The sequence below is a fragment of the Hemibagrus wyckioides genome, linkage group LG29, assembly GCF_019097595.1.
Source record: "Hemibagrus wyckioides isolate EC202008001 linkage group LG29, SWU_Hwy_1.0, whole genome shotgun sequence".
In the NCBI taxonomy this organism is placed as follows: domain Eukaryota; kingdom Metazoa; phylum Chordata; class Actinopteri; order Siluriformes; family Bagridae; genus Hemibagrus; species Hemibagrus wyckioides.
Window position 1 is genome coordinate 7,781,695 of NC_080738.1, and position 13,052 is coordinate 7,794,746.

A 13,052-nucleotide genomic window follows, 5' to 3' on the forward strand; every position below is an offset into this window, starting at 1 on the left:
AGCGCGCCTTAAGGGCACGAAAATTACTAGAAATAGACACTGATGAGTGACGAGCCGAACTAAACACTGTTTCTGCGCTGGAGCTTTATAAAATATTATATCTAGAGTCGGAGATAATATAACTAATTATTGTTATAATGTAACTATTAGTTGAGGCATTTTTTTTAACTTTTAATTCAGAGTAATAAAATCAAAACGATTTAAGGCAAAGGTAATAATGAACAGTTTTGTGGTGTATCTATTTATATTGTGATATAATGACACGCGTCATCAAGCTGGCCGGTTAGCTCAGTTGGTTAGAGCGTGGTGCTAATAACGCCAAGGTCGCGGGTTCGATCCCCGTACGGGCCACGGTGACTTCCTTTTTTTTTTTTTAAAAAAAAGCTTTTTCCAGGTTTCTACATTAACCTCACCCAGTACCTTTTTAATATAGACTCAGAGGTGGCTTCTTAAAAAGGAACTGAATTTCATGGTTTGCAAAAAGGAACCTGAAAGCAAAACACATGCTTCAGGCTGTACAAACGAATGGTTCCAATTCAAAATCAATAATGAAGAGAGATTTTACGTAATCACGTCGTTTTCAGTGACCCATCCAAAGATGCTCATGATAGGCAACACAAAGAGTAAACATAAGCTAAGGAGAGACATGGAGATCTGTAACAGTAGACGAGAAACACAGAAGAAAGGAAAAACAATAAATCTAAACAAAAAAAAAAGAAGGGAATTAAGTAATATTAAAAGCTTTGGAGAACATGTGGGTTTTAAACCTGGACAGTGAGTGGGATTGTCTGTTATTTAGAGACAGGTAGGTTCAGAATCAGGTTCAGGAAGTAAGTCTACGAGAAAGGTGGAAGAAGTTTAGACAAGCAGGTGAGAGAAAGGATACTGGGAGCTTCGTAAGTGAGAAGAAGGATTGCGAGGTGATACGAGGTTCTGGTTCTGGAGAATGTGTAATGTAATGTGGTGTCTGGACCGGGTGTCAGTGAACCGTCTGGAGCTGCTGGAGAGATGAAGAGCTGATGCAAGATGAGGAGGGAGATGCAGTAATCTATGTGATTGGAAATGAAAGCATGAATAAGAGATTCAGCTGCTGAGTAGGAAAGGCAGGATCAGAGATGGACGATGCTGCAGATGTTTTAATCCATGGATCTGATTTGAGCACTCAGTCTTATATTTCAGTAAAAATGTTGATTAAATAAATCAACGTAAGACTCATAAGGAAATGTTTGCTATAGTATTATGACGGTGTGTCACATGTCAACGTTAAATAACTCCAATTCCGTGTTAAATGCAGCTTCAGATGGTGATGCAAATTGATGATATAACTCCACATACCCAGCTCCCTTCCTTCCTGAGCTCTCAGACCACTTGAATTAAGGATGTCCTACAAAATGGTTATTTTTGGCTGCCATTTGGCTGTGGATATAAAAATTCTGCAGAGATTTAATATTTAATAAAAAATGCCAGAATTGTCTATGAAAAAAGAAAGCAATGTGCAGGGGATCCTGTAACTTTCTGCATTAGTCACAAATACTACTTACAATACACTATCTACTAAACAGTAATGATTATTTTTTTTGTTCCTTTTGTTCTCGATCACCTTTTAACGCATCGCTCACAAAACCTGCACAAAACACAGCAGAGAGAACACTTACACATACGAAAAAATGAGATCTCATTAGTCGTTTGATTTCTATAGAATTTTCTATAAAATTTCATTACTATTTTCTGAATGGTATAGAATTCACTTACTATTATTTAAGTAGATTTGAATATTTGCTTTATGTTTATGGACACCATGTTACTCTATTGTGCTTTTTATCTTCTTTTTTTCTTACACATTTTGAAATGATTTTTATATTTTTTAATATAATATGAGCAGTTTTTGTTTATAATAATAATAACAACAATTATTATTATTATTATTATTATTATTATTATTATTATTATTATTATTATTTCAATTCAATTTTTATATATATATATATACATACACACACTACCACACCTTTTAATTCAATGTTTTTTGTTTTTTGTTTAGGGATTTATTTTCTACATTCTAGAACAATACTGGAGATTTCAAAACTATGAAATAACACACATGGACTTAAGTAATCCATATGTAATAACAACAAAAAACAGTCAGTTGTTATTTTAAGACACGAAGGTCAGGTGTTCTGGAATAGTTCTTGCAGGAACAGTATTGTCAAGTGCATTTGCAAAACCCATCAAGCACCATGATGAAACTGGTTCACATGAAGACCATCCCAGGAAAGCAAGACCAAAACTTACCTCTGCCGCAGAGGAGAAGTTCATTTAGAGTTACCAGCCTCAGAAATCACCAATTAACAGCACCTCAGATTAGAGCCGTTATGAAGGCTTTACAGACCATCAGTAGCAGACATATCTCAATATCAACTGTTCAAACGACATTATTGTGTATTTCGGCCGCCTTCAGCATTGTTTTACAATGTAGAAAGAAATAAACAACAGGAAAGACCATGGAATTAGAAGATGTGTCCAAACTTTTGACTGGTAGTGTATATACAATACTCACAAAAAGTTAAGGATATTTGGCTTTTGGGTGAAATTTATGGAAAATGTAAAAAGTTCACACTACAGTGATATTATATCATGAAAGTAGGGCATTTAAGTAGAAGCATGCAATGGTGATTTCCTCATCTCAAACAATTTATTGAAACAAAAGCCAACAACAGTGGTGGGTATACCACAACAAAAAATGTCAATGTCTCAATAATTTGCCATGTGCCCTTGACCATCAATTACAGCTTGACAACGACGTCTCATGCTGTTCACGAGTCGACTTATTGTCTGCTGAGGCATGGCATTACACTCTTCTTGAAGGGCGGCCCTCAGGTCATTGAGGTTCTGGGGTGCAGGGTTACGAGCCTCTACACGCCGACTCAGCTGATCCCAGAGGTTTTCTATGGGATACAGGTCTGGAGAAAGTGCAGGCCACTCCATTTGAGGTACCCCAACCTCCAGCAGCCGTTTCCTAACGATGCGACCTTGATGGCCTGTGATGTTCATGCAGGGCCACAATGACTGGATTAATGATGTTATTCAGGTAGTTTTGGCTTGTCACTGTACCATTCACAAGATGTAGGGCAGTTCTGTATTGAGTAGACACACCTACCCAGACTGTAACACCACCACAACAGTGGCTGATGCATAGCGCTCTCCTTGACGTCTCCAACATTGTTGGCGGCCATCATTTCTGCTCAACGTGAATCGACTTTCATCAGAGAACAGCACTGAGGCCCGCTGGTCCCTCGTCCAGCTGGCCCATGCAAGATGATGACGCCTGTGCCTGGTGGTGTGGTCAAGTACCCTTGCAGGTCATCTAGCACGCAGACCACGCTGATGTAAACAGTTTCGAATGGACACTTGGGTGCCTCTCATCTCTTCTTAAATGTGCCTGGAGTTGAGTGGCATTCATCATCCGGTTCCGCAGGGCACTGTTCACAATGAAGCGGTCATCAACGTGGGATGTGGCCAAAGGACGTCCACTTCTATGCCTTTCTGTGACTCTTCCAGTCTCTCTGTATCTCTGTCGCAACCTGCTGATGACAGTCTGAGTCACTCTAAGCTCAGTGTCCACTTCCCTCTGAGAACATCCTGTTTGAAGCCTCGCAATGACGAGGTACTGTTGATCAGTTGTTAGGTGTGGTCTTGGTCTCATGATGTCAAAATGTGAACAGCATGATGAAGAGGACTGTTTAAATACCAATTCTAATTGAACCAGAAAATTTATTGGTCGATTCATGGATCAAACACCAGTTGTGAATTTTGCTGTTTAAGCAAGTTCTGCAAAAAGTACTGAAACACTGAACAGTTGGACATGTGCATTCAAAAGTGTAGAGAAGGTCAAATTAAGTTCACCTGTAAAGGGTATAGTGCATTTTAGGTGCATCTTAGCATTTTAGGTGCATCCTGAAATTTCACTCAAAAGCCGAATATAATATTTTATCAGTATTTTTCCCTAGTCTATCCCATTATAATAATAATAATAATTAAATTGGTTAATTAATTAATTAGTTAATTGATTACTTAATTAATTTTTTGAAGCATGAAGCACTGAAACCCTGTTGTTTTTGTCTGGATGTTTTATTATTATTGCTATTTTTAAAAATTATTTTTCTATCCTAGAACTGATCACGCAGACCAAATCGTAAGGCCAAAAGACTTTGAGTGATATGTTAGATCTCCGGGTCTCACTCACTCTCCATTCGGCCACATGGTGGCGCTACAGGGACCAAAACAAAACAAACTACAAAGAAGGCTGTAACTTTTGCCCCGTTCGTCACAGGCGTATCTTATATCACAGGAATCTTTGCCTTTTAATCCGAACAAAATGTATATCTCTCCAAATTCAGTCATTAAAACATTATCCGCCATTTTGAATTTTCAGAAAAATTACTACTGTGAATTTCTCCTGGACCGTCCATGACAGCCAGCACATTAAACATGGTTATATCTCTGTGATGCTTTGCTTTATTTACACCAAACTTCTAACAACCATTTCCTGGTTATAATATCTAAAATTTCTTCTGTAGAACTTGTCCTAAAAATCATCTTCAGGTTCAGTACAAGCACACAGAGTTGAAGGATACCAGAGTTTAACTGCGTCGGCCATTTTGTGTTAAGAAGGAGCATGGGTATAGAATCTTGTTTTACAGAGCGGATAAATAATACATGATATCCTTTTACACACAGGCTTAAAGTGCTTGAACTGCCGCTCACAGATATATTTATTATTATTTTTATCATCCTAGTAATTATTTATGACAGTATTGAGCCACGTTTTGTCTTCACCGAAGGAAAATCGTCCCACTGTGACTCAATCTGTTTTAATATATAAGGTAAAAAAAAAAACAAAAGAGAGAAACATTTGTTTAACATTTTATATTTATTTAATATATATGGTAAGAAAAGAGAAGACATTTATCTTCTGTGCCGTCTTTTTATGTCCCAGAAACGATCAATTTGATCAAACTAAAGGCAGTGAGCAGAAAAGCAGCTTTCAGGACATGTTCTTCTTGTTATTTTGAGTGGAAAGCTCTTCCTACTTTCAGTCAGGTTTCCTCTTCAGCGTTGCGAGCGTTTACTTCTGGATTTCGTGTGAAAGAAAATAAATTTGTTAGCTCAGACTTAAGCAGAATGAATTTCCAAACTGATACACTATATTGTCGAAAGTTTTGGGACACTCCTCCGAATCATTGGATTCAGGGGTTGGGCTTGGCGCCTTAGCTCCAGTGAAAGGAACTCTTCATGCTTCAGCTTCATACCAAGACATTTTGGACAATTTCACGCTCCAAACTTTGTGGGAACAGTTTGGGGATGACCGCTTCCTGTTCCAACTATAGTGGAGACTGCGTGCAATGCCAAAACTGGGACGTCTGCCTTTACATGCACATGAATGTAATATGGAGTTGTCCTGTCCTTTACAGCTATAACAGCTTCAATTCTTCTGGGAAGGCTTTCCACAAGGTTTAGGAGTGTGTTTATGGGAATTTTTGACCATTCCTCTAGTGAGGTCAGGCACTGATGTTGGACAAGAAGACCTGTCTCACAGTCTCCACTCTAATTCATCCCAAAGATGTTCTATCAGGTTGAGGTCATGACTCTGTTCAGTTCCTCCACACCAAACTCACTCATCCATGTCTTTATGGACCTTGCTTTGGTCACTGGTGTACAGTCATGTTGGAACAGGAAGCGGTCATCCCCAAACTGTTCCCACAAAGTTGGGAGCATGAAATTGTCCAAAATGTCTTGGTATGAAGCTGAAGCATGAAGAGTTCCTTTCACTGGAAATAAGGGGCCGAGCCCAACCCCTGAATTGGAGGGGTGTCCCAATACTTTTGACAATATAGTGTAGATGGGAAGGTTTCTTTAAACCTGAGATCGACACCATCACATAGAGTAAAGACATTTTCATCGTGACTTTAGAGCAATATTTACTTCTAGCATTTAGCTCAATTGGACATAAACACATTAGTTGGTTAAATCTTTAACAGTTCACAGCTCTGAGGAAATTATTCGTTAGCCGGCTAGCTTCCACGTCTGAGCGCAATTCATATTTTCCTCAGCGTCTAACCAGAATCACTAAAAACATATCACAAATGTTTTTAATATAAACACAAAGAAAAACATTTAATGTGCATCACAGTTTCTTTTAATAGAAACCGGAGGAGGATTTTGGATCATACTTACCGGCCATCCTGATTCAAAATCACAACTTCTTCCTCCTCGCTGTCTGAGAGAACCATCACTTCATCTGCAGGACAAAACACACACTGAGGTGTACAGACTAAACAAAAACACTACGCTGAGGGACGACTGTCTTCTGTGGGTCAGTAGAAACACACACACATACTGCAGTCTGGGAAATCTTTCAGCTGTACAGACATTCAGGCATCACTGTTAGTTTTACTGAAACAATAAATCAGTATTCAACACATTACATCAGACTCCAGGAGACGTATATACAGTAAATATACTCTTAATTAAGTTACTAAGCTGCTGTAACAAGAACTTCCCTCATGGGATCAATAAAGTCTGTCTATCTATCTATCTATCTATCTATCTATCTATCTATCTATCTATCTATGCATCCATCCATCCATCCATCTATCCACCCATCCTTCCATCCATCCATCTATCCATCCATCTATCCATCCATTCATCCATCCATCTATCCTTCCATCCATAATGTCAAAGTGAAACTGATCTTAAAAGTAGTAGTGAGTTCATGCTCAGTGCTTGCTGAGTTGAACTGCACTGCTCTCACCTGGTCCGGTTTCTCTACACGCTCGTGAGTAATAATAACCATGTATTAAAGATGCTGTTTAAACATCATGAGAGGTTTGAGCTGTAATGTAGGACAACGCTGTAGTTCTTCATCTTGATATTTACACACTACACTGTTTGCTCTGATCGCAGATCAAGAGATTCGCTGCCATCATCTGTTCATGTTACCTGTGTTTGTGGATACTGCTGGAAACTGTGAATTTCCCTTTGGGATGAATAAAGTAAGTATCTATCTATCTATCTATCTATCTATCTATCTATCTATCTATCTATCTATCTATCTATCTATCTATCTATCTATCTATCTATCTATCTATCTATCTATCTATCTATCAGAGAGGTAATACAGTACATACTCAGCTTAAACCTTACAGTATCACATGGTACTGAACAGAGCTTTGCACGAGATAATTAACCCTGGCTTTTCGTAATTAGCCGTTTTGCACTGTCCATTCCTAATCCCTGGCTTAACCTTCTTATATTCTTGGCCAGCAGACATGACTGGATAAATACAGATAATGGCTTTCAGATCAGTGACAAAAAATGCAATCCTCTTCGGTTGTGTTAAGCCTCCTGAGACTCACAAAGGCAAGAAAACAAAGACAAAAGAAAAAGTTCACACACTATGTCAGGTTTCGGTCACTGTACAAAGCCTGTGATGGGAAGCGGAAGCTCTGTTCAGTTTCTGATTGGGTGTCTGTTGCTAGGCAACTAGCCATAGCATTCTAGCACCACTAAAGCCATGCTATAACTGTGCTTTGGAGTTTTGATGTTGATGTACAGACAGAACAACGGACACGTTACCTTCCTTCGTCTTCCGCTCGGTTACGTCCGCCATCTCCTCTTCCTCATCGTCTTCTTCCAAACCCCATGTGTTCTCTAGCCCCTCCCCTACCTGTCCGGTTCCCGTGGCAACAATGACAGGAGAGGGCACACTGATCAAAGGGTCAAGGACACATTTGACCACATTTCAGTCTGTCAATTAATCAACACCATAAACTGCTCGTCTTTCTGATTACCAAATGAAACGTTTTCTGAAAAAGATACACTTCAGGAGGAGCGTCCGCTTTGCTGATGATGCCGTCAGCCGTCGCCTGGATATCTGTGGTGTCCAGTGGAGCTTCCTCTCTCGTCAGGACTGTGATGCGCTCCTTGGCTATGGACTCCGCGAAGCCGAACTTGCCGCCTTCTTTCCTGTGGGTTAATAAGACGAACGGTTCGAAGCTTTAACCTTTCACAAGTACAACAAGCAGTGAAGTTCAGGTGAACGCTCAAAGTATGTCCTTTGACCATTTATTTTATATATAAAGTTATGTAAATATATAAATATATAAATTCTTTTGGGTTCATGTCAAAGGGACGGAATGGTTCATTATAAAATGAGCAATATGTGGGAAAAGTGCTGCTTAAAATAAAAAATAAAATGGTTGCATGACCCCTACAGGGATAGAACCAAGAACCTTGGGATTTTTAGAAGCATATGTTCTAACCAGCTGAGCTAACCAGCAAGTTATTAACGTCACCATTATATCAGAATATATACACGTGAGTTATTATTATCATGAATATTATTTTTGCTGTTGTTTTTTGATGTAAAGTAAATATTAAAATTCATTTGATTTGAAGCAAGATGTAAAATATAAAACATTTTGGGGGCATGATGTTCATCATCAACAAAGGGTGGGGTGATGTTGCCACACAGAAGTACAATCCCAAAGTGTTTTATTTCTCATATACCAGAGATTTCGAATATTTTTTATTTATTAAAGAATGACACCTCTGATCAATAACAGAAATACACTGACAGTTTTTCTTTTTTCCTCTCTCTTCAAGCTAATAATAAAAATCACAGCTTGTGGCAAAACACTGAACAACAAGCTGAACACAAAACACGAAGTGAAAACCACACACTCATTAGATGAGGCGCTGGTTTCCTGTATTCACAACACGGGATATAACAGCCTGTGAACCTCTCTCACACACACACACACACACACACACACACACACACGTCTTTACTTTACCTGGCTCGTCTGTCATTTTCCAAGGCTTTAGTGATGAGCTCTGTGATTTCTGACACTTTCACACTGGCTATTTTGCTGCACCTCAGAACCTACACACACACACACACAAATTATTTCAAAGCAAAAAACTAGGCATGAAAATTTGATTTCTGACACTCAAATATTTCCATCACACTGAACAGATCAGTACAAAAACACGTCTCTCTCTCTCTCTTCTTCCTCCATCTCCCTCTCGGTCTTATCTAGACATCTCTCTCTCTCTCTTTCTCTCTCTTGGTCCATCTTTCTCTCTTATTCATTTACATTTCTGGCATGCACTCTTATCCAGAGCAACTTACAATTTATCTCATTTTATACAACTCAGCAATTGAGAGTTAGGGGCCTTGCTCAGGGGCCCAGAGGTGTCAGCTTGATGGACGTGGGATTCGAACTCACAACCTTCTAATCTCTCTCTCTGTCCCTCTATTCATCTCTCTCCATCAATCTCTGTCTCCCTCTAGCTATCTAACCTTGTTTATCCTATTTTCTCTCATTCTGTCCATCTATTTCACTGCCTGTCCAACTTCCTTTCCTTCTCCCTCTGCCTCAGTCTGTCTTTCTGTTCATCAGTTCCTTTCTCTGTTTATTCAGCCCTCCACATCTGTTCATTTATCCATACATCCATCTTTCGCTGTACATCTGTCTGCTCCTTTATCTCTCTCTCTCTCTCTGCCTCTTTCTTTCTTGCACGCACACACACACACACACACACACACACCCCTCTACCTGGTCTTTGAGTAACATGATGCCTCCGCTGGACTGGATGGAGCAGATCTCTCTGTGTTTGTTCATGGCTAAGACCAAGAGTCCATCCATGACCAGCTCCTCTTTCTCACACGGATCCACCAGCAGATACGAGCTGCAGGAGAGAGTGAGCACGAGGAGACGCTTAACCGTACGAACATCTTTTATCAGAGACGCTACACGATATAGACGTTTACTAAACATTCAGAACATCGATCAGGCTTTTTACGGGTGATGAAAGACAAATAAAAGCTAGAATTAATAATGAAAAAAAAAAAGTAATCGAAAATGCTGATGGTTCAGAAAAATCTATACAGAAACATCAGATCTGCTTCAACTTAACAAGACTGAGAAAATCTAACTGTGAGCGCATCCTGAGTGCAGCTTTATTTATTTATTTTTACCCCTGCTGGAAGAAGGCGAAGCTGACACAAATCGGCATGTGGTAAACACTCAGCGGAACCGGATCCCTTTCCTCTGGACTGAACTAAACAAACAAACACAGAAAAACAACATCTCAGCCATCCGGTGTAACAGCAGTAAGACTTCACATCTGGATTTCAAGTTAGACTCAAGACGGGCGTCGAGAACATAGTGTTTAAACACCGGGAATGAGTATTTATGAAGCGTTAATAAGATCACACTCACCACAGTGACGTCTCGGCCCTGGATGGCGACCTCTGGCCTTTTGAAGTGACAGAGCGCCGAAATGGCTGCGACGCTCGCTGCGTCCATCAGATTCCCGTCATGATTCAGAACGTGAACGTCCACACGGATCTGCCAGACCTGTCCATCAAAATAAACAACGTGACCAACTAACGTCTGGTATGAAGGAGCACACTTTTAACACCTGAAGTAGAAAAAGCTTTAATTTCTCACATCTTCATTACAGCACAGTGAAATTCTTTACTTCACAAATCCCATATTCATGAGGCGGGAAGTCATAATTACAACTTCAGGTGTTTAATTGAAGCGAGATGGGATTAAATGTTAACCACTGTGCTTGTATTTTAAAAGCGAAATGAACGGAAATCAGCTTCTGAGTCGAATAAACGTTCAATTTCAACTAATTTACTGTCAGCTACAGACGCTGCATCCACCGACTCCACTATTTTTCTGAATGACACGACCTCAACTCAGAAACTCGGAGCTCAAAGAACATTTGAGGTTTCCTCGCTCGTAATTACGACTTTGGGGTGGTGTTCATGTGCGTCAGTATGACTTCAACCCTGGTGCGAAGAGGGTTAAGTGTCTTGCTCAAGAGCCCAACAGGAGCTGCTGGGGCTTGAACCCTGACCATCTCGATTTTCTGCATGGAGGATCGGTATACACTTTATTTTCAACTAAAATCCTGTACTCAAATTATTAAAAGCCTGGATTCTACTTGTTTTAACTGTCTCCATGCTCACAGTCTGATTTCTTTATCACTGGATATATGCATCACTCAATACAATACAGAACATACTGTAAACAAGAAATACATGCAAACTGGCACAACTAAAATAACATTATTCAGCATCACACAAGGTGTCACCTTTTCTCCTGAGATCACACACAACGACTCCGTGTCGATGCATCTGGAGTTCCTCAGACATCTCTCCAGCTGCCTGTTCAGCGTCACTAACAACTCGGACTGTCTACAAGAGACGGCACGTTCGGTAAGAGCGAATATGTCTATAATAATAACGCAGTTTAGGAGACGTATGTGAGCATGTGGTGACCTACCTGTTGGACTGAAAGCCAGGCGATGCCATGGGAGAAAGCTCCAGGTTAAAAAACATGATGCCTTCAGTGGGACGGGAATCTTTCGGAGGAACCAACTCGCACGACACCTGAGCCAACACCCTGAGGAGAGACATGCAGGATCATGCATCAGTGCTCTTTGTACATATCCACAGTTAGGAACTGTGAGTATAGCTATTCTGTAGGCTGTTGTATACAGATGTTGTCGTTGCACATTACCTCGTTTTCCCCAGGGTGACCGTACAGCAGCCATAATCTGTACCAAATGAGATTTTTATATTGCGGTAGTCGTAGGTTTGTCTTCCATCCAAACGCTAAAACCAGACAAAAACATTTTAATGACTCGTTCATTCACTTGCAATTTCTTGTCAATTTTGCAACAAAAAAAATAATTAAATGTAAATGAATCAAGCAATTAATAAATTATTAAATGTAATAATTTAGTTTGATTTTTTTTTAGTAATTTAAATAATTCCATAAGTCGATTAATTGATTGATTAATTAATGAATACACATTTTCAAGCAGGCCCTCTAGTAAAGTTTTAATGAACAAAATAAACAATAAAGGCGTACAATAATATTTACAAAGTTTTGTTATTTCTTCATTTTATAATAAAATTAAACAAATTGAAATAGAGTTCATTTGAACATGTTCATAAAAATAATAACTTTGAAAACCCTGAGATGCAACTTCTTTTTAAGACGAAGAATTAAAAACCCCTTTCAGAAAGAGTAGCGTTTATTACAAGCAGCATCTCAATTCGCACCCATCTGAAGACCTAGTGCACTAGACTGAGTGTTTAAAGCTATTATTTCATGCCCTATGTAGGGCGCTCATGTAGGGAGCAGAAGGTCATTTGAAACAATGTTTATATTATTTATATAGAAAGGAAACCCGGTGAGCTAGCGAGGCGATTCAGTTCATTCTCTATCACCGTGCGCTTTATTTTTACCTTCTTTTCCTGAATACCTTTAAGCAGGAAGTCTCTCTCGCAGTTTGATAAAGGTGTTTCTCTCATATTTGCCGCTCTTATATGGCAAACGTATCTAGATATAGTTTATAAACCAAGTGGCTCACGTTCCTCCTGTAAGCATGAGCAGCCTCCTGCGCGATTTAGTGACGACAGCGCGGGCAAAACAATGGCGCACAGTAATGACGATAGATGAAGTCTCGGCGTCCGCTATCTGGTAGTCAAAGTATCCCTCATAATAAAAAGGATTACCCAAGAGCCCATAGATTTATATCTATTTGTTAAAACGTGATAATGGACGTGCTACACACTTAGATATGTAACAAGAGGAGTGTTTAATTTTAATAAGATGATTTAATTGATTGAGAGACGCTGGAGCTGCGAAGTGTGTTAAACAGCGCCACCAGTGACATGTGGTGGGAATGTGAATTACATCTCTGCGTCACTGCACCTGCTGAACTGTTTATTATTATTATTATTATTATTATTATTAATATTAATATTATAATAATAATCATTATTATTAATAGTAGTAGTATTACTGTTATTATTGTTGTTATTATTATTGTTCTTCTTCTTATTATTATTATTGTTATTGTTTTTTATTATTTTATTTATTGTTTTTTTTTCAAGTTAATCATATGTCCACATATCACTTATTAAAATATATTTTAATTTATTATCTTTTATTTTCCTGTAT

The 13,052-nt window shown here is 39.0% G+C and overlaps 1 protein-coding gene and 1 non-coding gene across 2 annotated transcripts; one reads left to right on the forward strand and one right to left on the reverse strand.

The window, feature by feature from the left end:
* The first annotated feature begins 277 nt into the window (after positions 1–277).
* Positions 278–351, forward strand: trnai-aau (transfer RNA isoleucine (anticodon AAU)). The gene has a single exon. It is a non-coding gene; the product is annotated as a tRNA-Ile (tRNA).
* Positions 352–4,911: 4,560 nt separating this feature from the next.
* exosc9 (exosome component 9) lies at positions 4,912–12,514 on the reverse strand. The gene is made up of 12 exons (XM_058384018.1): positions 12,335–12,514; positions 11,601–11,695; positions 11,364–11,483; positions 11,173–11,275; positions 10,287–10,424; positions 10,043–10,125; positions 9,621–9,753; positions 8,856–8,944; positions 7,879–8,025; positions 7,636–7,766; positions 6,235–6,298; positions 4,912–5,131 (listed from the first exon to the last, which is right to left on the reverse strand). Exons 1-12 carry the CDS (start codon positions 12,398–12,400, stop codon positions 5,110–5,112), a joined length of 1,191 nt encoding a protein of 396 aa, XP_058240001.1. The 5' UTR covers positions 12,401–12,514; the 3' UTR covers positions 4,912–5,109.
* Positions 12,515–13,052: the final 538 nt, after the last annotated feature.